Source organism: Moschus berezovskii, chromosome 8 (genome assembly GCF_049115385.1).
Source record: "Moschus berezovskii isolate FMDL1 chromosome 8, NW_MosBer_1.0, whole genome shotgun sequence".
NCBI lineage: Eukaryota > Metazoa > Chordata > Mammalia > Artiodactyla > Moschidae > Moschus > Moschus berezovskii.
Window position 1 is genome coordinate 3,232,441 of NC_142467.1, and position 26,361 is coordinate 3,258,801.

Below are 26,361 nucleotides of genomic sequence, written 5' to 3' on the forward strand. Positions count from 1 at the left end.
GAATTTCAATAAAATAAAGTATTAGTCAAAGAAACTTGGTCAGCAAACTAGAGGGAAATGGTTGAGTCATAGCTAACTTAGCATAGATCTTTTTAATAGGGACACGTATCTGTGCTGTTAATTCTGGACCAGTGTCTTTCCCTCTCACAGTACTTTAAGCATAACTTATAAATCTCTTTTTATCAGCCAATCTGACTTCTCTAAACCCAGACTAACATTAAGCAAGACAGAATGAGCAAAATTCAGGCAAGGTCAAACAAGCAATCAAATGATCAGATTCTCATAGGCCGCTAATGGAATTTTAGACTTTTAGAAAATGATTAGTTATGAATCTCAATGCCCTTGTTGACAAAGGGTCAGTTTTTATAAAATTGTTGTAAATTTTTAATGAGATTTTAAAATTACCATGTTGGATGATTATCTCCATAAAACTATACATAGTTCATTTTTCATATTAAGTCTCACATGAACATTTTTGCTAGAATGATAAGGGTGTTATGGCTCTGATTTTTAAAAGATCCTATCTTTTAGAGATATGCTGAAATATTTACTGGTAAATGTGATGGTTTAGAGGTGGATAGGGCTATTAATAAAATAAAGTTGACAATGAGTTAGTAATTATTGAATGTACGTGATTGGTAAATGGAGGTTTATTTTATTGTTTTTCTACTTTTTTCTGTTTTTGATATTTTTCATCATAAAATGTTAAAAGATTTTACTGTCTTGTGCTTCTGATTTACCTAATGAAATAATTGAATCATGCTAATTAAAAGCCAAAGTTGTATCAGTAAGCATGAGTTCTTAAATAGTCCTTTTTTTTTTCATGATTTATAAAAGCAGTACATATTCTAGCTCTCTACTGGAATGATACTGGGCATATAATGAGAATCAGGCATATAGTAACTTACAGTATTTGAGGAGAATCTTATTTGTATAATTGAATATAATTTTTAGTCATAGTTTTGACTTCTGTGTGTTGTTGTTTAGTTGCTAAGTTGTATACGACTCTTTTGTGACCCCATGGACTGCAGCCCACCAGGCTCCTCTTCCAGAGGATCTCCTGGGCAAGAACACTGCAGTGGGTTGCCGTTCCCTTCTCCAGAGGGTCTTCCTGACTCAGGGATCAAACCTGCATCTCCCACATTGCCAGCTGGATTCTTAATCACTAACCCAAGCTGAAGAGGCACAGGCTGGAATCAAGACTGTCGGGAGAAATGTCAATAACCTCAGAGATGCAGATGACAACACCCTTATGGCAGAAAGTGAAGAGGAACTCAAAAGCCTCTTGAGGAAAGTGAGAGAGGAGAGTGAAAAGGTTGGCTTGAAGCTCAACATTCAGAAAACGAAGATCATGGCATCTGGTCCCATCACTTCATGGGAAATAGATGGGGAAACAGTGGAAACAGTGTCAGACTTTATTTTTTTGGGCTCCAAAATCACTGCGGATGCTGATTGCAGCCATGAAATTAAAAGACGCTTACTCCTTGGAAGGAAAGGTATGACCAACCTAGATAGTATATTAAAAAGCAGAGACATTACTTTGCCAACAAAGGTCCGTCTAGTCAAGGCTATGGTTTTTCCCATGGTCATGTATGGATGTGAGAGTTGGACTGTGAAGAAAGCTGATCGCCGAAGAATTGATGCTTTTGAACTGTGGTGCTGGAGAAGACTCTTGAGAGTCCCTTGGACTGCAAGGAGATCCAACCAGTCCATTCTAAAGGAGATCAATCCTGGGTGTTCATTGGAAGGACTGATGCTAAAGCTGAAGCTGCAATACTTTGGCCACCTCATGCGACGAGTTGACTCACTGGAAAAGACTCTGATGCTGGAGGGATTGGGGGCAGGAGGAGACGGGGACGACAGAGAATGAGATGGCTGGATGGCATCACTGACTCGATGGACATGAGTTTGAGTGAACTCCGGGAGTTGGTGATGGACAGGGAGGCCTGGCGTGCTATGATTCATGGGGTCGCAAAGAGTCGGACACGACTGAGTGACTGAACTGAACTTTCTTTGTGTACCGTGTAACTACTGCACATATATAGAAAGGAGTAATTGGTAGGCTACTGCAAGTGATTAACGGAGGGCTCACACTTGTGATAACTCTTCCGCATTTACTCTTCTCACTAGACTGTGAGCTCCGTGGAGGCGGCTTGTCTTGCTCATCGTGTGTAGCACAGCGCTTGGCATGTAGTGTTTACTCACTGAATGTTGGCTGACGGTAGTTTAAAAGAATGCTATGTTTAAATAATGTTCTTTTAGATTTCTTTTTAAAATTCATTTAAAAAGATGAAATTTTTATTACAGTAAGAGCATAGTGAAAAGGTCTTATTGAAATGATTCATAAGGCGAGTCTGTACCAAGTACTTTGTCTCCGTGTTTAACTGTTACCTTATATATGGTCAGTGTGAATCTCTTCTGTGTTTTTGTTACTCTGTTTCAAAGGAGGGTGTGTTAATTGTAAGCGTTTTACAACCTGTGAAAAAACAATACAGAAAAAGGAAGGTGAAAATGAAAAAGAATTTTTCGTAGAGTTTGAAGACTCAAGTAAATAAATGAGAAATTTTATTGTATTTCATTTTAAAACTCCTGAAGTATCATGTATATTTGAAAGTGAAAGTCACTCAGTCGTGTCCGACTCTTTGTGACCCCATTGACTATACACAGTCCATAGAATTCTCCAGGCCAGAATACTGGAGTCGGTAGCCTTTCCTTTCTCCCGGGGATCTTCTCAACCCAGGGATTGAACCCAGGTCTCGCGCATTGCAGGTGGAGTCTTTACCAGCTGAGCCGCCAGGGAAGCCCCTGTGTATTTACTCAGTATCTGAATCAGATTCTTCACTTGGGACTTAACATCGTAATGCTTCACGTAGTACTTCTTCGTCTGTTGTCAGATGTGGATGCTTACTGCCTGGCTCAGCCCCGCTGCTGGAGGTTCCCCTTGGTGTGGTATGCTGCTGTTCACACAGGGTAGGACCCTGCTGTAGGTGTGACCCACGGGCAGTCTCCCTGAGGCCAGAGTGTCCCTTTAGTTGGTCCTCAGTGTACCTGATGGGCCTTGAGGGACAGCTTCCCTTAGAGCCTTAAATGAATGGTGCCACCTGTTAGGTGCCTGTGGAGGCTGGAACTCGTGGGGAGCTTATAGTCTTTAACCCCTGTATGTCTCATGTTACCAGTAAAATAGATTCCTTCCATACCACGCCACAGCCATCCTGCCAGATATTCACCCTGCATAACCTGGTTACTTCTTCAGACTTGGTTCCAGACCTGGAGAGGGGATGGTGGGATGATGAACCAGGTGGAAGAACTAGGGAGGAGGCAGATTGCGCAGGGCCTTGTAGCCTATAAGAGTTTGGATTTTATACTTCGAGTAATTGGTACCACTGGAGGATTGTGAATGGCAGACTGACTTGATGCAATTTGTACACATTGAAAGATCGCTATGGCTCGATGGGTGGAGGATAGATTTGTGGAATCAAGAGTGGCAGAAAGACGGTCAGTGTGCACGCTGCTGAAAATGTCGAGGAGGAGGACATGTTCTGGACCGTGGTGGTCTGTGGTGTCAGTATAGGTCAGCAAACAGACAAGCCCATGACGCCACGTATACCTAGGACCATCTTCAGTACTAATACTTGGATGGTCTGATTAGTTGTTAGATTTAGTTATGAGTTGTTCATGGATTGACTCCATGAGAATCTTTAAGAGAACTTGTTAGAAGTATGTATTTCCAAGTCCTGAATTTGTAGGTTTGGGGTGAACTCTAGGGAAAACTTTTTCTGAGCAAAGTTGTGAAATACTTTATATTATTTAATACATTCATGTAGGATTATACGGAACAATTCTTTAATGTCACAAGTGTAAAAATGTACAAAGATTTCTTGACCTTTTTAGAATTAATGATATAAATTCCTTTCTTCTATTGATACACTAGCATCATTCCCCAAATTTAATCTTTTAGCACAGATTACAAATCCCTTTTCATTGACTCAGTCTTATTCTGATAAAGATAGATCTCTCCACCCATGTTCTAAGGAAACTTTGTCTTAAAATAAGAAGAAGCTGCATCTCTTTATTTAGAGTCCTGAAATTTATGTAAAAGCTTTTCCCATCCATATTTTCTTAGTCTTTAATCCTTTTTAGGTGAAAGTGCTTTCTTGGATTATCAATGATGGACAGGGAGGCCTGGCGTGCTGTGATTCATGGGGTCGCGGAGAGTCGGACACGACTGAGCGACTGAACTGAACTGAACTGAACCATTAATCCAGCTTCTTCATCTGAATTAGATAACTCCAACCCACTTTTGGGCTTCCCCAAAGGCTCAGCAGGTAAAGAATACACCTGCAGTGCAAGAAACACAGGAGACATGGGTTCAATCCCTGGGTTGGGAAGATCCCTTGGAGGAGGAAATGGTAACCCATTCCAATATTCTTGGCTGGAAAACACCATGGACAGAGGAGCCTGAAGGGCTATAGTCCATGGGGTTGCAAAGAGTTGGACTCGACTGAGTGTGCACGCTTGCGCGCGCGCGCACACACACACACACACACACACACAGAGCCCACTTTTATGCTTTCTTGTTTTGGGAGGATTCTTAGGATATACAGGAGACTATAACGGTGTTTTAGCACATCTGTTCTATCCTTAGGAAATGGAAAAAAGTAATCAAGGGTAGCGCTTCTCTTTAGAAAATTCTTTAAAAAATAGACCCGTTGTGCCTTGATCCCTGCCACTCTACTTCTCTGGGGCCAAAGGGAGGGCCTTTAATTTGCTTTTGCATTTGAGTGGAAATTAGCACCATGAAAGGAACCACCACCTAGTATATATAAGTTAAAGAACATGGATTGCAAAATCTAAAAGACCAAAGTTTGAAGCCTACTTGGCCATCTGTAAGTGGTTTGAGTTGGGAGAAGTCAGTCTCTGATAGGCTTATTTTAGTTACCTGTAAAATGGGGCTGGGTCTACCCTGGAGGAGGGAATGGCAACCCGCTCCAGTGTTCTTGTTTAGAGAATGCCACGGACAGAGGAGCCTGGTGGGCTCTAGTCCATGGGGTCGCAAAGAGTCAGGCGTGAATGAAGTGTTTTAGCACTAAAATGGGTCTTATATTGCCTGTCAAGGCTATTATAGGGATCCCCTGTTACAGAGAGGACTTAGCTTGGCCCACAGTAAGGCCTTAGTAAATATAGCCATTTATTTTCTATTCCCTCTTTGGCTACTGGTACCCCAGACTTTGAGCTGTGTTCAAAGACTAAATCTCTAGATTCAGCAATTCAAAAATATTATATAAACAAAAATGTAAATAATAATTTTATAACAGTAACTCTTTAAGTGAAATTAGTGACCCTGTACTGCTCACCTTCTACTTTTTCTCTTTCTTCTAGTTAAGACTATTTTAGTCATATATGAACGTTTCTTCCATAGTGGCTATTACGTTTGCTCCCTGTCTTTGAATTTTCTAGGCCTTTTATTTCTACCTTCCAGGGAGAGTTCTTCTTGTGCCCACATTTGATCTCATGAGAAACCACCCTCAGAGGATTTCTGGTTGAGTGCCGCTCCCAAGAGCTTGTGAGAACCTTCCTTCTGCCTTTGCCCTCTGTGTTTCTGGTTTCCATTTGTTTAGGCTTCAGCAACTAGAGAGGCCCCCTTGGGATTCACGATGGAGGCTCTACTAGAATCTCATGTCTGTATTGTTGAGGCTTCTCATGGCCCTTGTGATATGATGGCACAGGACGTTCCTTATCAGCAGCGCCTCTCCCCGTCGCAACACTGAATGTGCTTGCGTCCTCTCCGTGCTGGTATCAGAGCGCCAGTGGGCTCTTAAGAGTGCCAGCTTGAGGAGATGGTCTTCCCTGTCCCTGTCACGTGAAGAGACGCCACTCTTGAATTGAGGTTCGTCTTCTCCTTTTCTCCATCATAGCTTTGACTAAAAGGTCAAAATCTGCTTTGCCAGCTGGTCTCATTCCCCCCTAATTTTCCGATACCACTTTCCAAATCCTGAGCCACATTTCCCTTTGCATATGAATTCTTATTTACTGGCTGGTTTTATCACAGTGTGTGAGTAAGTATGATCCCTCAAAATCAAAGCGTTCCAGATGGTCTTTTCAACAAATAGGACAATTCATGTGCAGACAAAATGAACCTTTCACCTTACTTCGCACTATTCACGAAAATTAACTCTAGGAGCACCGTAGGCCTGAATGTTAGTTCTCAGACCACCATCAAGAGAATGAGAAGACAAGGCACAGGATGGAAGAAAAGATTTGTGAAACAGGTATCTGATAAAGGACTTGTATTCAAGTTATATAAAGAACTCTTGCAACTTAATAAGAAAACAACTCACTTTTAAAAATGAAAAATTAAGTTTATCGTATGACTCAGTAATTCCAATCCTAGATATTTATGCAAGAGGAATGAAACATATGTCCATACAAAGACTTGAATGTGAATGGTCACAGAAGCATTATTTATCAAAGCCCCACACTGCAAACAAAATGTTTATCAACTGGTGAGTGGATAAACAAAATGTAATATAGTCATACCATGCAAATCTATGCAGCAGTAAATGAGCCAACTACTGCTACAGGTCATAGCAAGCGGGAACCTCAAAACAAACAAACAAACATCGCTAGCGAAAGGAGCTGGACACAGAAGACTTTGGAATAGAACCCTATTTACATAAAGTTCCTAGAAAAGGCCGCTGAGGTGTGTAAAACAGATCAGTGGTTGTCTTGGGGCAGGAGCGGCGACTGATGCATGTGGGCGTCAGGGAGGAAGGGACTTGTTAGGGCGGTGTGATGGAGGCATTCTATAACTGGATCGTGGCGTTGGTTGCACAGCTGTGTGACGTTCAGGGCCATTTTATTCAGTCTCCTGAGACACACTGGCCTACACAGAGCGTCCCTGTGCTCCAGGTGCTTACTCTAGGCTAACTCGGCTCTCAGGACTCTGTTGCTGCAGGAGGCGCCTCGAAACTCTTATTTGATTCCTTGAGCTAAAAGAGGGAGACCCACGAAGCCAGTTTTAATACTTTGTCTCTGAAAGCTCTAACACCTTGGACCTGAGCTTTCCTGTGCGCTTCATCCTTACCTGAATTCCTCTTCCCCCTTTTGAAGATGGACCTGGGAGAAACCTGGTGTTAGATTAGGCAGGATGTTGAACCAAATGGCGATAGATATTTAACCTTTTTCCCTCTCCTTCCTGCCACCCCCTGAGGTTTTTTTTTTTTTTTTTAATAGAAATTGGTTTTCACTGAAGCTTCAGGCAATTTCAGTGCCTTAAATATTCTTTCTTGACATAATGTTTTTAGAAAGCTGAGTGTCAGGAAGGCCCATTTTTAATTTATCAATGGCACCCTTATTCTTAATATGCTGAAGCATACTTTACTTTTGAGGGCAGAATTAATCTTTTATCAGATGTACCATGGAAGCTGTTGGTTTGATTATTTTAGGAAAATGTTCTCGTGTTGTTTCAGAATTAATTCTACCCACATAACTTTATTTTCCAATATCTGTTCAGAATAGATAAGGGAGATACAAAGTTAAGAGTCACCCATATTAAAGTTAATGCAAAATAGATGTAAGTCACCGCTGTTTGAAAAACTAACAGTGGTGTTTAACTTGTTGATTTCATCTCGACTGTGAGGAAAGTGAATCTGAAATTAACCCTATCATAGAGACTATCTGGACCTTCTTTTATATGCTACAAGTTTGTAGAACAGTGGAGAAAATGTTAGCACAATTATAAGAAGATAATTTTATATATGGAAAGCTTTTGGAGGCTGGAGGAGACAAAAAGGAATTTCAGTCTGCCCTTTGTTTAAAGCAGGGCCATGCAGAAATGCCAAGAGCTGTCAGTGTAACTTCTTTGCAGCTCTGGGGCCTCAAGTTTTCACATCCCTAAGAGTCACTTAGGGGCTTGTTAAAAATACAGATTCTTGGGTTACACCTCTTTTGACTCTGAGGTTTTAATAAATTCCTCAGGGGATTCTAATATGTATCACATTAGTTACGGTTCTTCAGAGAGTCAGAATTAGTATGAGGGTGTGTGTGTGTGTGTGTAAAAGATTACTGTAAGGAATTGGTTCTTGTAACTCTGGAGGCTGAGAAATCCCCAAACCAGCGATCTGGAGACCAAGGAGAGCAGATGGTATAGTTCTAGGCTGAGTCTAAACGCACAGGAACCAGGGGAGCCGATGATGTACGTTCCAGTCCAGAGTTGAGTCTAAAGGTGGGAAACCAGTGTCTGAATGTGAAGGTAGGCAGAGAAGGGCGAGAGCAAGGGAGAGGGCACACCCTCCTTGACTCCCCTTTTGTTCCGTTCCTTCAGCGGACTGGATGTGACTGAGGTTGAGTGGTCACCTCGGGGAGGCAATCTGCTTTAGTCATTCTGCTAATCTCACCCGGAAACCTGCAGGAACACACCCAGAATAATTTTTAATCAAATATTTGGGCATCTCATGATGTAGTCAAGATGACATAAGTTTAACCATCATACCCTCCACATCTGAGAAGTCTGAAGCAGTGAGGGGCAGAACCAGATTTCTTAGAGGAAACACTTGTAGGGAGAAACCTTATAAAGAGACTGTTGTTGCCCTTTAGGAAACAGTAGTACAATTTCAGTTATCAAATATGTCGGGACTGAGCAAAGCCATAGTGACAGAAAGCTGCAGGACTTGGAGGCAGGGGTTGGAACTGGGGAACGGCTGCTGATGGGCATGGGGCTTCTTTTTGGGGTGAGAAGCATGTTCTGGAGTTAGATGTTGGTGATGGTGGCACGACTTGTGAATCTGCTAAAAACCACTGGACTGTTCCCTTTGCAGTGGTGAATTTCATGGTACGTGAAGTAAACCTCGGCACATACGCGTATCTGTGGAGAGGGGCATGAAGAAGCGGAGGTAGATAGTGTTGACGTCTCTGAGGCGTGAGGTAGCAAACGTGGGGTGACAGAGAGAGTGTGGGGCTGAGGGCGGGTTTCACAGGACGTCTCGCCCGTGTCTGTGGAGGCAATCGGCCCACTGGGAAAGGAAGCGTCTGTGATGCAAGGTAAGCGCCCGGGACTCCGCAGTGGTGAATCCCGCAGTGCGCCCTGACTCGCTCTTCTCCGCTCTCCCCAGGTGACCGACCAGTCGGTGAAGGCGTTCGCTGAGCACTGTCCTGAGCTGCAGTACGTTGGCTTCATGGGTTGTTCGGTTACTTCTAAAGGAGTCATTCATCTAACCAAGGTGGGTTCCGAGGCTACATCTCCTCGGTGTTTCCGAGCCTGGTTCATACCAATGCCCTCGCAGTGTTCCACGTACTTGAATGAGGACTGGTCAGACCACTATAGAAGTGTAAGTAGTGTTTGGTAAAATTAAAATCAGTTTAAGTCAACAGTACAAAATCGGGCCTTTCTGAAATGGGACATTCGTGTAAAGAAAGATATATACGACAAGAAGTATTTAGATTTTAATGTAATGTATCGTGTCAGAAGCTACTTTAATGAAAGTTTTCACTGGTCACATATCGTTAGATCTTCTGAGTATTTGGCTTTTAAGAAGTGAATATGGTCAGTTCATATGATTAAGCTGGACATATGTGGTGAAAAGAAAAGTGAATGTACGCCAAAAATTAACGTCACAGTTGAGAGAGCTTACTTGTGTGCGAAATGTCTGAAATCCCATATGTGAGCAATAGTGAAAACGGCAGTCCCTTTGTGGTCACTCACCTGTCACACAGCATCTGTGCTGCTTTTCCAGGTTCTGTAGTAATTATGAACTAATTCTTACATATGTGTTTTAAAAAACTGGCCACTATAAAATTTACTTGTGTCTTATTCAAAATTTGTCCTGTCTCTTCAAGCTTACCGTTTAGGGGAAAGAGTTTACAGTTTCTTTCCTCCTAGTGAAAGTGAAAGTCACTCAGTCATGTCCACCTCTCTGTGACCCCATGCACTGTACAGTCCATGGAATTCTCCAGGCCAGAACACTGGAGTGGGGAGCCTTTCCCTCCTTCAGGGGATCTTCCCGACCCAGGGATCAAACCCAGGTCTCCCGCATTGCAGGTGGATTCTTTACCAGTTGAGCCACCAGGGGAGCCTAAGAATACTGGAGTGGGTAACCTATTCCTTTTCCAGGGTATCTTCCTGACCCAGGAATCGAACCGGGGTCTCCTGCATTGCAGGCGGATTCTTTACCAACTGAGCTATGAGGGAAGCCCTCTTTCCTCCTGGGAAAAGAATAAATGTTTGTAAATTACCTCGGACTGTGGTAATAAGGCCCAGAGGGTAGGAACCCAGGCTCTGTTGTCAGCTTGGGTTTGAATCTTGGCTCGGCCATTAATCAGCTAAATGAACAAATTACTTTTTAGGGAATTAATTGAAGTAGTATATGCAAGATGCTTTCCTCAGTATCAGGACCATGGTAAGTGCTAGGTAAACTTTAGCTACTATTATTAAAATAAGTGGTGGCTCAGATGGTAAAGAACGTGCCTATATTGTAGGAGACCCAGGTTTGATCCCTGGGCTGGGAAGATCCCCTGGAGTAGAGAATGGCAACCCACTCCAGTGTTCTTCTCTGGAGAATTTCATGGACAGGGGAGCCTGGTGGGCTACAGTCCATGGGGTCTCACAGAGTTGAAGACAACTGAGCGACCAACACTTCCACTCTCCTTGAAAGAACTGGTGCGTGCATGCGTGCCTAGTTGTGTCTGAGTGTGTGCCACCCAGTGCACTGCAGCCTGCCAGGCCTCCCTGTCCATGGGCCTCTCCAGGCAGGAATACTGGAGTGGGCAGCTGGTCTCTTCTCCAGGGGAGCTTCCCGACCCAGGGGTCGAACTGACGTCTCCTGTGTGTCTTGCACTGGTCAGCAAATTCTTTACCACTGTGCCACCTGGGAAGCCCAAAGAAGTGCTACCATAGCTAAATTGCTAAAAGTTTAGAGCAAACTTTGAGGAAAAAAAGTCAAATCACTGATTTATTCTAGTGTATTTGAAATAATGCCTGTGATTATTCTGTGTCTTCCATGACTGATAAGCTTTAATTATATTTTGAGGATTAGAACCTAAAGCCAGCAGAGAGCATAGGCACGTTATTCTCTGTTACTGCTCTATCAGAACGTCTTCGTGTAACCAAGACCATATGTAACCATAATTTTTTATTCATCTTCTATAATCTTGGCCTGAACATTTTCGTGGATGAATGTTTTTCCCATCACATCATCTACTGCTGTTTATAGTGCAGAGTAGAAATGCCTTCGGACGAACAGATTGTGCACAAGTGTTATAATGACCATATGTGGGCTTTTTATGATCACTTGAAATTGTACTCATTAAAGACAAAACAAGACTTATTAGATCAGTAAGTGCTTCCCTGAACATTTTGAGATGGCCAAAAATTATGGTACACTGGTGCTTAAAAGATCAGAATTATTCTCTGTGACAAAGTAGCAGCGACAGCATTTGTCAGCTTTGGAAGGCTTAATTTGCTGAGAAGATTATTCTGAAGATTGTGTACCAGGATTGGGGGTTTGGCCTGTCAGCACTTGGGATCTACTGGATTCATATCAAAGCCGATCAACAGCATTGTTGGCTCATCCGTGTTGCTCAGCGCAGTGTTTTGATGAGGAGACTAGTCTGTGGTATGATGCTGCTGAGTTTCATGGATTCAGGTAAAGGCAAGATAGCCTTTTGTTTTTGAACGCACATTAATGTGGCTAAGCCATTTTAGTTGTTTCAGCTTTTGAAAACCAAGGATGGAACTCAAAGCTTTTTGTTAAACTGCATTCTGACTGTTTTTATACTAAGACATTATACAAAATGTAATTTACATTCACAAAATGTTTGTAAATATATAAATATTCCTAGAAAGTTGTGTTACCCTTATTGTCCTCATGGTGTATAGTTTTAAATAATTTTGTCTCAATATTTTATGTAATTTTTAAATAAATGATCAGAGGATGTGAAATAGAGAGTGTTATCAGTATAGATATATTTAATTTTATATGATTTAGAAAATCTCTCCAGCTTACTCCTTTCCAGTCTGTGACTCTGAATTTGCTAATAGAGGCAAATGCCATAAAATCTCTGTCCTTAGTTTCCTCCTGTGAAGAGATGGATCTGTAGTAGAGGATCTATCCATAGAGTTTCTTACAGCCAGACAAATCTCTGAATTTAAGAGTCATTGGCCTGGAAGGGACTGTGAGTGGCTGTCCTTGAATGCAAGGAATGTCAAGTCCTTACTAAGTTAGAAGGGAAAATTGGGGATCTGTGACATCTTAGATTATTAAGTCAAGGGCAAGAAGACAGAAGATTGGGAACAAGAGAAAGAGTGCTGACACTCTATTGCTGTGGTCTCACGGACTTAATTTTACTTTGATGCCCTCCGTCTTGTCTGAAGTCTCTTTATTGATGACACGCCCTTAGTCTTCAGACGCACTCTGTTAATATCGAGCAGTAATGGAGTAAGAGGCCTTCCTTCTGAGCTGCTATGGCTATGTAAATGAGAGTCCAGAAATAGCTGACAGCGAAGCACACAGGTTGGGAAGGTAAAGTCAGCTTTCCTGGAGTGGGTTCGGAAGCAGGGATAAAAGCTTCTGAGGTCTCTGTTTTGCCTCCGAAGTTGAGAACGTTAATGACGTGCAGTGTCCGGCAGAATTGTGTCTCCTCCGACCCAGCACTGCTCTCAGGTGTTAGAAGAGTTTCCAGCTTGTAGCACAGGGAGGGATAGCCCAGGCAGCTGAGCAGGCGACCTGAGTAGACACAGAACAGGAAGTCCAGGGAGACCGGGGTAGCCAGGGCTCAGGAGGACAGAATACCAGAGTGGAGAGGGCTGCACAGAAACCCCAGAGATGAGTGCGCGCTCCCGTGCTTGTCTGGTCCTAATGACCCACGAGTGAAGGAATCCCAGGAGAAATGAGGAAGTAGTAATATTTTGAACTGAATGAGAATACCAGATTTAGTGGGATGCTGCTGAAGTACTCACTTCGGTTCAGCTCAGTTCACTTTGGTTAAATAGCACCAAACACCTACCTACGAAAAAAAGGAAGGTCTCAGCTCACCGGCTTAGCTTCTACCTTATGAAACTTGAAAAGAGAAGAGTAAATTAAACTCAAAGTAAGCAGAGAGAAGGAAATAATAAGCATCACAGTGGATATTAGTGAAATGGAAAACAAAAGAAATATTAATGAAAGCGCAAAGCTGGTTCTTTGATAAACTAGATAAATCTGTATTCAGACTAATTAAAAGAGAGAAGGAGACATTGCCAGTGCTGTGACTCAGAGGAGTAGTATAACTGCAGAGTCTCCAGATATTAAAAGGATAACAGGGAACACCATGAGCATCTTTACGCCTCTAAATTCAACAAGTTAGATGAAATGGAAAATTTTTTTGAATGTTGTGCATTTCCAAAGCTCGCTCAAGAAGAAATATTCAGTAGATAACCTGGATGCCTCTGTTCCTTAAAGAAATTACATTTGTTGTTAAAAACCTTCCCTCAGTGATACTCCCTGCCCAGAGTGCTTCACTGGTGAATTCTACCAAATATTTGTTATATTTCAAAACTGTTTCAGACCTTCCTGGTGGCTCAGATGGTGAAGAATCTGCCTGCAACCCAAGAGACCCAGGTTCGATCCCTGGATCGGGAAGATCCCCTGGAGAAGGGAATGACTACCCCCTCCAGTATTCTTGCCATGGAGAATCCCATGGACAGAGGAGCGAGATACATACTTGAGTTATTTACTATTGAAATGATATAGCATTAGGGATTTGTATCAAAATATCATACAGCAGATGAAAAAATAGAAAACTGGATAGGCCAATAAAGGAAACAAAAATGGCAAAATACAGATAATTGAGGTAGGTTATAGGACAAGAGGGTTCATTATGTTACTCTCGTTACCTTTGTTTATCCTTGAAAATTTCCATAATAATGAAGCTTTTAAGAGGTTAAAATTGATATTAATATAGCATGATAAATCATATTATTCAGTCACATGCTTTTTAAGAAGTCAGTAACATGGAAAAAGCTCAGGATGATCATGAACACTCAAGTGCATCATATACAATATTAATTTAAAATCATTTGAACAAATAAGCCAGTGGAGTCTGAAGTATCAGAGGGGCCTGATACGTAGTGCGCGTAGTTGTATTTGGTGTGAGATGAGGTCTGCTCTGAGTTCATGAGCTTCATGCTACTGATTCACACGCCAGTCACTTCGAATGATCTCAGCCAATGGTCAGGAAGAGGCTGCTTCATCCAGAAATGACTAAACACTCATTTAATGACAGTCAATAAATGACTGTTAAAAGGATGAAGAATTTTTGAGAAAACTTCATTTTTGTTATATGCTATATGAAATTTATATTTGTCATACCTTCAGTTCAGTTCAGTTCAGTTCGGTTGCTCAGTCGTGTCCGACTCTTTGCGACCCCATGAATCACAGCACGCCAGGCCTCCCTGTCCATCACCAACTCCCGGAGTTCACTCAAACTCATACCTTAGGGGTAGATATTTTTCCTTTTTAGATTGTTGATATAAAGTTGTTAATTAATTAATGATATTAATTCTGATGCTGTGCATGCGTGCTAAGTCACATTAGTCATGGCCAACTCTTTGCAAACCTATGGACTGTAGCTCTCCAGGCTCCTCTGTCCATGGGATTCTCCAGGCAAGAATACAGGGGTAGGTTGCCATACCCACCTCCAGGGGATCTTCTTGACCCAGGGATTAAACCCGTGTCTCTTATGTCTCCTGCAATGGCAAGGGGATTCTTTACCACCGGGGCCACCTGGGAAGCCTATCTTAGATATTATTATTGTTTCAATTTTCAGTTTATAAGCATGAACTGAATTCTTGGGATATGTCAGATATGGGTATGTTTGTTTTTGTTTTTAAGGAGAGGTGTTTTTTGAGAGGTAGCAGCTAAAAACGGAGAAGGCAGTGGCGACCCACTCCAGTACTCTTGCCTGGAAAATCCTGTGGATGGAGGAGCCTGGTAGGCTGCAGTCCATGGGGTCGCTACGAGTCAGACACGACTGAGCGACTTCACTTTCACTTTTCACTTTCATGCATTGGAGAAGGAAATGGCAACCCACTCCAGTGTTCTTGCCTGGAGAATCCCAGGGCTGGCAGAGACTGGTGGGCTGCTGGAGCCTGGTGGGCTGCCATCTATGGGGTCGCACAGAGTCGGACATGACTGAAGTGACTTAGCAGCAGCAGCTAAAAAAATTCAGATGTTTTCTTGGACCATATCATATTTAAAGAACTTTTTGTAAAACACATATTTTAAAAGTGCTTCTGGCTGAAGATATGAAATGTTTTCTGAAGAAAAACAAAATTGATTTTTTTTTCAGTCAATTTAACATAAGTAAGTGAAAGAATGTTCATCCATGCAGCTAACTCAATTCTTGTCTTCCTTTTCATGTTTATTCAGAGACTAGAAATGAAAGATGAACTTTCTTGCCTTCTAAATTTCAAAACAACTGATCAGTTTAGAATGTCTTATACTAAAGATAGAACATATTATTTTGCTGCTTTTGGGGTGATATTGCTGTTAAGTTATAGATTATAATTTTGTTTGTTTCTGATTAATTTATAGATACTTGAGTGGTATTTTGAGATGTGGAAAGTGTGTTCTTGAATTCATTCAGCTCTGAAATATTCCCTGTTGAGTTGGCCAGTGACGATTCTGAAGAGGTGTTTGTAGGATGCTGTTGGTTCTTTTTAGCTTTTTGGGAGTTAAGAATTAAGCTCGAAACCAAGTTTTGAGAATTTAGGCAATGATTCTCTAGGCCTGGTATGATCCATTAATAGATTTTTTTCTTAGAAGTTTACAAGGGACAGCAAGCCACTTATTGCTGTCATCAAGACTGATAGTATAACTGCTGGTCGTAAGACTTTGGCATTTCACCGAATCTCTTAGCCTCAGTTTTCTCATCTGTAAAATGCGGATAATAATAGCGTCCACCTATCTCTTGGGCAGTAGAGGGAGAGAGTTTGGCATATACTAAAGCAGCATTTGAAAAATAATATAAATAAGTAATTGTAAAAATGTTCATTATTACATACAAAATCTCCTTATAAGTCTTTAGTCCTAATCCACTCATGTTCTTTTATAAAAATAAAAATGTAAAATGATTTTCATGAAAATAAATCTCAGTTAAAAGCTTTATGACCCTTCTTTCTACCTGAGTGCCAATTCAGAATATTAAGATGAATAGCTGTCTGCTCTTCATGAGTTTGTTTTCTCCCCTTTAACCCAGTGAACAACTAAAATAAAATTTTAAATCATCAAAAAATTCCTACCATAGCAATGCACTGAATCAGAGGAATACAGTGTTGTACCTCATTTAATTTTGTTTTTATTGAAATAGAGTGGATTTACATTGCTGTGTTAGTTTCTGCTACACTGCAAAGTGATTCAGTTATACATGCGTGTGCATTCTTCTTAAGAAATACTCCTTTGCACTGTGGTTTATCACGGTGCGTTGAGTACTGCTCCCCGTGCTGCACAACAGGACCTTGCTGCTTGTGCACTGTGTGTGCGGTGCGTGCGCCTCTGACCTCGCACTCCCGGCCCCCCCCCCCCCCCCACAGCCACAGTATGCGCTCTGTGTGTGCTTCTCCTTCTGCATAAAAGCCCGTTTGTGTCGCACGTCAGATTTCACACATAAGGGGTGTCGGGCGGTGTTTGTCTTTATTTCTGACGCACTTCACTTGCAGTGACAATCATCTTTAGTTTTTCGGGCTCCAAAATCACTGCGGATGCTGATTTCAGCCAGGAAATTAAATTCCGAGCTTACTCCTCGGAAGGAAAGTTATGACCAACCTAGAGAGTATATTAAAAAGCAGAGACATTACTTTGCCAACCAAGGTCCGTCTAGTCAAGGCTATGGTTTTTCCAGTGGTCATGTATGGATGTGAGGGTTGGACTGTAAGAAGGCTGATCGCCGAAGAATTGATGCTTTTGAATTGTGATGCTGGAGAAGACTTGAGAGTCCCTTGGACTGCAAGGAGATCCAACCAGTCCATTCTAGAGGAGATCAATCCTGGGTGTTCATTGGAAGGATTGATGCTACAGCTGAAACTGCAATACTTTGGCCACCTCACGCAACGAGTTGACTCACTGGAAAAGACTCTGATGCTGGGAAGGATTGGGGGCAGGAGGAGAAGGGGATGACAGAGGATGAGATGGTTGGATGGCATCACCGACTCGATGGACATGAGTTTGAGTGAACTCTGGGAGTTGGTGATGGACAGGGAGGCCTGACCTGCTGTGATTCATGGGGTTGCAAAGAGTCGGACACGACTGAGCGACTTCACTTTAATTTTTCACTTTAATGCACTGGAGAAGGAAATGGCAACCCACTCCAGTATTCTTGCCTGGAGAATCCCAGGGACGGCGGAGCCTGATGGGCTGCCATCTGTGGGGTTGCACAGAGTCGGACACGACTGACGTGACTTAGCAGCAGCAGCATCAGGAGTTGGTGATGGACAGGGAGGCCTGGTGTGCTGTGATTCATGGGGTTGCAGAGAGTCAGACACAACTGAGCAACTGAACTGAACTGAATCTTTAGTTACATTCATATTGTTGCAGTGGTGTTATTTCATTCTTTTTTATAATCCATTGTGTGTGTGTGTACGTGCGTGTGCGTGTGTTACATGCCTATGTGTATATGTATATAGGGCTTCCCCAGTGGCTCAGTGTTGAAGAATCTACCTGCAGTGCAGGAGACACAGGAGACGTGGGTTCGACCCCTGGGCCGGGAAGATCCCCGGAGGCGGGCATGGCAGCCCACTCCAGTGTTCTTGTGGGAGTATCCCCTGGACACAGGAGCCTGCTGGGGTGTAGCCCATGGAGTCACAGAGCGTCGGGCACGACTGGGGTGAGGGAGCATGTGCACACGTGCATGTGGACACTTCATCCTCTCTGTCCGTTCGTCTGTCATGAACATTTCGGTTGATTCTCTGTCTTGCTTGTTGTGAACAGTGTTGCTGTGAACATCGGGATGCACGTTTAATTTTGAACTATATTGTTCTCCACGTATATGCCAGGAGTGGGCTTGCTGGATCCTGTGGCAGCTTCACTTGTTTGTTTTTAAGGAGCCTCTACTGTCTCCACTGTGGTTGTACTAATTTACATTCCCACCCGCAGTGTAGGGGGTCCTCTTTTCCCTCCACCCTCTGCAGCATTTGTTATTTGTAGACTTCTTAATGATGGCCGTTCAGACTGGCGTAAGGTATGTTATACCTTATTGTTATTACACAAATGAGTGCCTTTGATTTTTATTTTTCAAATCAGTGTAGACAGTGTCTACATAAGCGGTACTGTTTTATCACCTTTGCTTTTTTCATTCTGCTGGGTCAGTAATGCCTGTTCAGTGCGGCAGCTCTTTTTGTATTTTATAGCGCTGTTACCCTGACTCTAGTTATATAGTGTCTGTTTGTGCTACGTTTTCATTCCAGCAGCTGCTATAGCAGCATGTATCAGTGTGACGCTAGTAAAATAAACGAATTCATCTTTCAAATGACTCAGTTTTTGAAAGTCCGAACAAGTAAAATGAACAAATACATTTCTTTGTTGTATCTATGCTTTGATAAAATGGTTGCTTCAGGCTTTAATGTAAATATATAAATATTAAATGAGGAAAGTTGGCTATCTTTCTTGAAAGGACCTTTCTTGGATCTTGGCTTTATACTTTGTATGTCATTTTACCTTGCTTATGTTATCCTCGGTTCACTCCTTGCATTTTTATCACACATTTGTTGTTTATAAATACAGAGTACTTCTGTAGGCAAGGATTTCAGCTTTGTTTATCTGGTCTCTAACACATGAGGTCAGTCTTTATCCAAGAAAGATGTTAGGAGATACTGCTTTAATGCTCTTTTTGACTTTCAGATTCATTCACACTGTGTAGTAACAGAAATTTTATTTAAGGATCAGTGTGAGTCTGCTTCATTCAGTCTTGTGGTTTATATATAAATACATAACGATATCAGGCACAGATGGGGTCATGTCTCTAAGTTGACAGAACAGACTTCCTGAATTAGAAAACGAGATCTGGGGCTTGATAAGAATAAATGGTAATGAAACTTAAATGAGGAAATATACTACTGAGGGAAGGAAAGTTAGTGGATCTCGTTTATTAATTAATTTTTATTGAAGTATAGTTAATTTACAATTTTGAGTTAGTTTCAGTTATACAGCAAAATGATTCATTTATCATTTATTAATTTAAAAATAAACATTTATTGATAATTACAGTTAGAGTCTGGTTAATTTAAAAACATATTCAATTGATTAAAACATTGACAGTTATATTCACTTAATAGTTTTGAGTTCCTTGGACTCAAGGAGATCACACCAGTCAATTCTAAGGGAAATCAGCCATGAACACTCATTGGAAGGACTGATGCTGAAGCTGAAGCTCCAGTACTTTGGCCACTTGATGCAAAGAGCAACTCACTCAACAACTCAGCAAAGACCCTGATGCTGGGAAAGATTGAAGGCAAAAGCAGAAGGGGACGACAGAGGATGAGATGGTTAGATGGCATCACTGACTCAATGGACATAATTTTGAGCAAACTCCAGGAGGTAGTGAAGTACAGGGAAGCCCGGTGTGCTGCAGTCCATGGGGTTGCAAAGAGTTGGACACAAATTAGCGACTGAAAAAAAAAAGGTTTTGAACATTTATAAAATATTTAATGGTGTTTTATTGTCAACTAATTCAGCCATCTTATTTAAACACTGTTTCCACTGCACCTGGGCAGCTCCTGTTAGCCACAGGGAAGTCCCTACATATGTGCAATATTATATATTCACTTACACACAAACACACGCTGTGTCAATCATTAATCATAGAGAATCCAAATAATCATATTTTTCTTTACAATTTTGTTTAACATGGTGCAGTGTTAATAATGATGGCCTAAGGGGCTCCTGGATGCTGAGGGAAAGATAAATTATGTTGCATCTTTATTGAAGTCACCGTCTTTGAAAACAGGGAATTCATTTCCATGGTAACTCACTATTAGTCAAACATAGGAGGTGTATGTTCAAAAATTTTAGCTTGGAACCGCAATATTTATTTGGGCCTACATAATATTACTCGTTATTTCCCATAATAATTTTTGGAATAGAGTTTGTTGGCGAGCTCCCTCTTCTCCCAGCACGCTGGCACAGCAAGAGAGTCCAGTAGCGTCCATTGACTAAAGGCAATTGAGCTCCTCATATGTTTGCTCTCTAGCCCAGAGGTATCACAGTTAGTTACACAAAAGCTGTTGATCACAGTGTATTTGCAAAACCGTCAGGACCATCGCCGCTTCCCTACTGTAGACTTCCTTTCAATTGATTGTCTCCCAGTGGGATGATAGGCTATCCACATTTTTCTCCACGAAAAGAGCTGCCCACTGGAGCTTTCTCTGTTATATTCACTAGTGGAAATGCTTGGCTATTATGTTCGATCAGAGGTACTTTTCAACATGCAATTGGCTATCAATCTTGGACCTTTAAAAACGAAACAATACCCCGGTGCCTGAGGAAGCTGACAGCAGCTCCAGATACTTTTCCGTTTTCATCTGGCTCAGAGGAGAAAACAAAGTTCTGTGAGCACCCCGGGTTTCCCAGGCAAGGTGTGGGGTATACTCTGGGAGTTCCTCCTTTTTCTGGGCTGTCCCCATGAGCTCCCATTAGACTGTTTCTTTTCAGCTGGAAGCTGGCCCGCCCTTCTCCTTTCTTTCCTGCTTTGGGCCGGTCCTAGGTCTGTTCGCCCTCCTATCCTCTCTCCTCTCTGAGCGTCCTCTTCCGTGTCACAGGGGCTTCTCTCTGCGGGCTGCGTTTAGTGGGAGGCAGGAAGGCGAGGGAGGGAGTCCCTCTGGTGTTTCTTTCCCTCCTTTTCTGTCTCAGGTTGCGTTTCTGGCAACAGGCTTCATCTCCTCTGTGATTCCAGCCCTGGACAGCCTCAGCTTGCACTGGAAGACCAGGCATGTGGTTTTCATGAACACCGAGTCTTCTTTTTTGTCTCTCTAGCCTTGGGGTGCTCGTGGCCTCCTGCTGTTGGAAAATCTGTGGCTTACATTAGCCTCTCTTCTCAGCTTCTACTTCATCAGAATAGCCTTTTTTTAAAAAAAAAATGAAATTCCCTTCATGTAATTTAATAAACACGTATAGGGGTTTGTTTTCCTAGTAAGATACTAGGACATATTTCTGTTTGCGTCATTCGGAGCCTCTCACATGAGAGCACATCTAAGAGAATAGGACTGATATTTATCTCCCCTCTAAGAATCTTGTAACAGTGAGGTCAAAGCCCAAAGCAGAGAGCTGCACGTTATATAATTAACATTAGACTTGACCTTTCGTTAGACTGGAGCTTCCCTCGTAGCTCAGTTGGTAAAGAATCTGCCTGCAATGTAGGAGTCCCTGGTTTGAGTCCTGGGCTGGGAAGATCCGCTGGAGAAGGGATAGGCTACCCACTCCAGTATTCTTGGGCTTCCCCTGTGGCTCAGCTGGTAAAGAATCCACCTGCAATGTGGGAGACCTGGGTTTGATCCCTGGGTTGGGAAGATCCCCTGGAGAAGGGAAACGCTACACACTCCACTATTCTGGCCTGGAGAATCCCATGGACAGTCCATGGGGTCACAAAGAGTCGGACACGACTGAGAGACTTTCACTTTCATTCCTTGGACTATCTCTAGCCATACTCTTGTCTTGGATCTCAATTCAGTTCAGTTCAGTTCAGTCACTTAGTCATGTCCAACTCTTTGCGACTCCATGAATCACAGCACACCAGGCCTCCCTGTCCATCACCAACTCCCGGAGTTCACTCAGACTCATGTCCATAGAGCTGGTGATGCCATCCAGCCATCTCATTCTCTGTCGTCCCCTTCTCCTCCTGCCCCCAATTCTTCCCAGCACCAGAGTCTTTTCCAGTGAGTCAACTCGTCGCATGAGGTGGCCAAAGTATTGCAGTTTCAGCTTTAGCATCAGTCTTTCCAGTGAACACCCAGGATTGATCTCCTTTAGAATGGACTGGTTGGATCTCCTTGCAGTCCAAGGGACTCTCAAGAGTCTTCTCCAGCACCACAGTTCAAAAGCATCAATTCTTTGGCGCTCAGCTTTCTTCACAGTCCAACTGTCACATCCATACATGACCACTGGAAAAACCATAGCCTTGACTAGACGGACCTTGATTGGCAAAGTAATGTCTCTGCTTTTTAATATACTATCTAGGTTGGTCATAACTTTCCTTCCAAGGAGTAAGTGTCTTTTAATTTCATGGCTGCAATCAGCATCCGCTTGGATCTAGATAAGCTAAAACTGGATAGATAGAAACAACTAGCTGTGTGACAGTTAGGAATAATGAAGCTACAGTTCTTGGTGATTCCCAAGAGTAGGACAGAGGGCCAGATGCTTAATTATAAAGAGATGGTTTGTATACGTGCTCCTTTTGCTTTGTGTGGTGCTCAGTTGTGTCTGACTCTGCGACCCCAGGGACTGAAGCCCTCCAGGTTCCTCTGTCCATGGAATTTTCCAGGCAGGAATACTGGAGCAGATTGCCATTTCCTTCTCCAGGGGATCTTCCTGACCCAGGGATCAAACCCACGTCTCCTGCATTGGCAGGCACATTCTTTATCACTGAGCTACCTGGGAAGCCTATGTTCCTGGAAAGGGTAAAATTTAAATGTTTCTCAGTGCTGTAATATATGCCAGTTCACAGAGGCAAATGTAAAGAGAAATATTTTACTAAGTCAGTTAATTGTTGTGAGCTACTTACTTGAGTTATTATTAGTTACCAGTTAATTAAAGTTATATATTGGATGTTTTTGAGTGACAGTTATCAGTTGTTATCCTTTAGTCGCTCAGTTGTGTCTGACTCTTTGTGACCCCATGAACCGCTGCACACCAGGCCTCCCTGTCCATCCCCAACTCCCGGAGTTCACTCAAACTCATGCCCATTGAGTAAGCGATGCCATCCAGCCATCTCATTCTCTGTCGTCCCCTTCTCCTCCCGCCTTCAGTCTTACCCAGCATCAGGGTCTTTTCAATAGAGTCAACTCTTTGCATCAGGTGGCCAAAGTACTGGAACTTCATCTTCAGCATCAGTCCTTCCAATGAATATACCATATCAGTACTTCTGTTTATGTTTTAATTTTTAGATATTGGTCATGCTTTTTGTTGATGTAGCAAAGTATAAGTGACCCAAATTGCATAATATTGAAGTAAATCATAAATTTTGAAGTTTAAATTTAGTACTGTTTAAAATTTCATGTCAATTTCCTTTTCACCTCAAAGATGGAAGAAAGTGGTTGAGAGAACAGAATTAGTTCTTTGTATCAGAAGGTAGTGCTTTAATATATAAATCAAACTTACATAATTTCTGTGCTTCATTTTTTGAAAAATTTGCATTATCTAATAATAGTTTCATGTTCTATGTGATCTAATATCAAGGAAAACCTTGTAAAGGCCTTCTTTCTGAGTGGCATTTCTTATTGTTAACTGATATACTCAGCTTCCCTTGTGGCTCAGCTGGTAAAGAATCTGCCTGCCATGCGGGAGACCTGGGTTCAGTTCCTGCGTTGGGAAGATCCCCTGGAGAAGGGAAAGGCTACCCACTCCAGTGTTCTGGCCTGGAGAATTCCATGGACTATACAGTCCATGGGGTTGCAAAGACTTGGATGCGACTGAGCGAATAGCATAGTCATCAACCTAGAATTTTAGATCATTCACTTCTGCTTCTTAACATTGAGTGTGATTTGTCAATTCCAAATTTAAATACATGTAAACCAAATGCTGTTGCTTCTTAGAACTTTTCTTTTTAGGACAAAGGTAAAACTCAGTACAACAAATGGGACCTGAGTCAATGTTTGTTGAGTTCCTGACTTGGATTTTGAGTGTGAATCCTTTCATGCTGTTTAGCAAGCTTGAGTTTTCTAAGATTTTCCTTAGAGAGTGTTCATCCTTTTATTATTATAGGTGATTTTGGCAGCTAGATGATACCATGAATAATGAAATCAAGTACAATGCCAGAAATGAAGATTGTGGAAGAAATAGTATTTTTTCCTATGTGCATCCTGATATTTTTCTTTCTCACTTAGTAGGGGTGATCTGACTGATTCATTTTTAGATTGTTAATATCAGACTGGTTTTTTCTCTGAAAGGGGTATCTGAGACTTTATTGGGGACTCGGCAGGAGAGGGGGTAGGGGAGGAGTCATGTATACATTTTGGGATGTTTCTCCTCACACAGATGGCTGCTGAGGAATGCCTGGGTTAGCTGTGTCCCCCGAAGGACGCAGGGTGCCCCAGCCCTCTGGGTGAGCCCCAGAGGAGAGCTGTAGGTGCCTAATGACAGAGCTGCACGCTGTTCCTCCACATGTTAGGAAATCTGTTTCTGGTTTATGGAGGTGGGAAAATGAGCAGTGACCCCGTTGGTGGCTACCGTCATGGGTGCCCGGGTATTCTGAACAGTACTCGGTCACAGATTAGAAGAACTAGTGCCTGAATTAAATTTTGGACACTCTTCACTCTGAACTTTGACTTTATTCTGAGGCTCAGAGATGAGAGTGTAAGCCCAAGAGATTTTCCATGTGACGATGAATATTCTAAACCAGGAAGAAAGAAATCAGTTACATATCCTGAGTCAGAAAGAAAGAAATAAAAGATATTTCATTTTAGAGAGTAGGTATACCATTTCTGTAACATTTTTTTTTGAATGCCAGAAAATGGCAGTATATGCCAGAGTATTTTTTTTGATTAAAAATTGTTATTGTCATTTCTTTGTTTTACAGTTTCACACATTTAAAAATAAAGAATGGAATAATTTGACTCTTTGGTTTTAATAGTGTAATATCAGGAAGTCAATGTACAGGTCACTTGGCATAGATATGATAAACTTTTGTCCTTGGGCTAATGACATTTCGATTACTACTTTTAAAAATAAGATTGTAAAACTTTTATTTGGAATATATTTCCAGAACTTTTGGCACATTGAAGTAGTATGATACGTGGTTGCAAGCGATTGAAATGGGCTCAAAATCCCATGAATTGTCTTCTTTTAAAAAAAAAAAAAACGATCTGTGAACTTGGTATGAGAAAATGAAAGAGAAGTGCAAAACCAGCCCATCAGATGAAGTAATCTCCCCTTGCTTAGTTCCTGTTTGATTTAATTTACCCTTAATTTATTTAAGCTTTGCTTTCTTTTCTTATTTAAGTGAAGCAGTATGAATATTTTATTTTTTAATTGAGGAGAAATTCTGTTTCCTAGCACCTGCAGACTGAAAAAAGTGACAGGGCTTCTTAGTGCTGCTAACTTCAAGTGCTGTTTGTAGTTTGTTATGAGCTCTAGAAATCTTCTATGGAGAAAAGAAAGGGATTTGGTGGAAAGAAAAGTCCAGGGAAAGAGTCAATTAGAGAATGTGCTGCTTGCCAGACTGGAAGAGGAGGAGCCGATGCATTCTGAGTCTGTTCGGAGAAGCCGGGATGCAATTAACAAACGCACGTCTCTGCAGCAGTGATTAGAATTTTGGGTGAACTACTCAAAATTCCTGCCATACATATCAAAACTCTGTCAAATTACAGAGACTTCTTAAATGTTCTTCATTTTAAGAACAAATATGAAAAAAGATGATGCTGCTTATTCTAAGATAACCTTTGATTGTGTGGAATGAGAATTTTTTTTTTTAATGTAATGCTTACTTACTAGTGAACTTTATGTTCAGATATATCACTTTTTAGAAACATGTAGCTTAAGAGCTTCAGATCCTGCATTTGATACAGTTACAAGAACAGAATCCTGGTTTAGGGAAACCTGAACCCATGAAATTGTTTTTAAAGTTTTGATCCTGATTTCAAGCTCATTCCGCAATATAGACATTTGATAGTTTGGTTTGTTGCACCTAGTTCTGTGTGAGGCCGCTGCTGACTCAGAAGTGAGTAAGACATGGGCCCTGACCTGCATTAGCTTGCCTTTGACTCTAGTGGGGGAAATGTATACTTAATTAGATTAAATTATAAAGCAGTGTGTGGTGGGAGAATGAGCCACCTCGGTGTGTGTAGAAAGGGCAGAGTCTCTGACTCCAAATCCTGGGAGGTTTTACAAAGGGTGTGTGCTGGGACTGTGAGCCTGAGCTGTGCTTTGATAGGAACTGAAGCCAGCCTTGTAACTACTCCGGGTGACTTGGGACAATATGCTGCTAATGCTTTGTTTTTAGAATCATGCTAGCTTGCTATTATTTATTTTTTATTATTACTTTGGATATATATGCCCACACAGTAGTTTAATCAATCAAATTTTTTTTTTTTGCTCACTATAAATTGAAAGGCTAGTATGCTTGTACCTAGCCAACCTAATGAATTTAGCACATTGATAGGTAATTAAGACTTTTACATATTAAATT

At 41.8% G+C, this 26,361-nt stretch overlaps 1 protein-coding gene across 2 annotated transcripts in view; it reads left to right on the plus strand.

The window, feature by feature from the left end:
• FBXL17 (F-box and leucine rich repeat protein 17) overlaps positions 1-26,361 on the plus strand; it is a 526,365-nt gene that overhangs the window by 143,985 nt on the left and 356,019 nt on the right. For both annotated transcript variants that reach the window (XM_088838428.1, XM_055430119.2), the window contains exon 5: positions 9,111-9,218. In XM_088838428.1, coding sequence (XP_088694554.1) covers positions 9,111-9,218 — 108 coding nt within the window. The remainder of the gene's footprint in view (positions 1-9,110; positions 9,219-26,361) is intronic.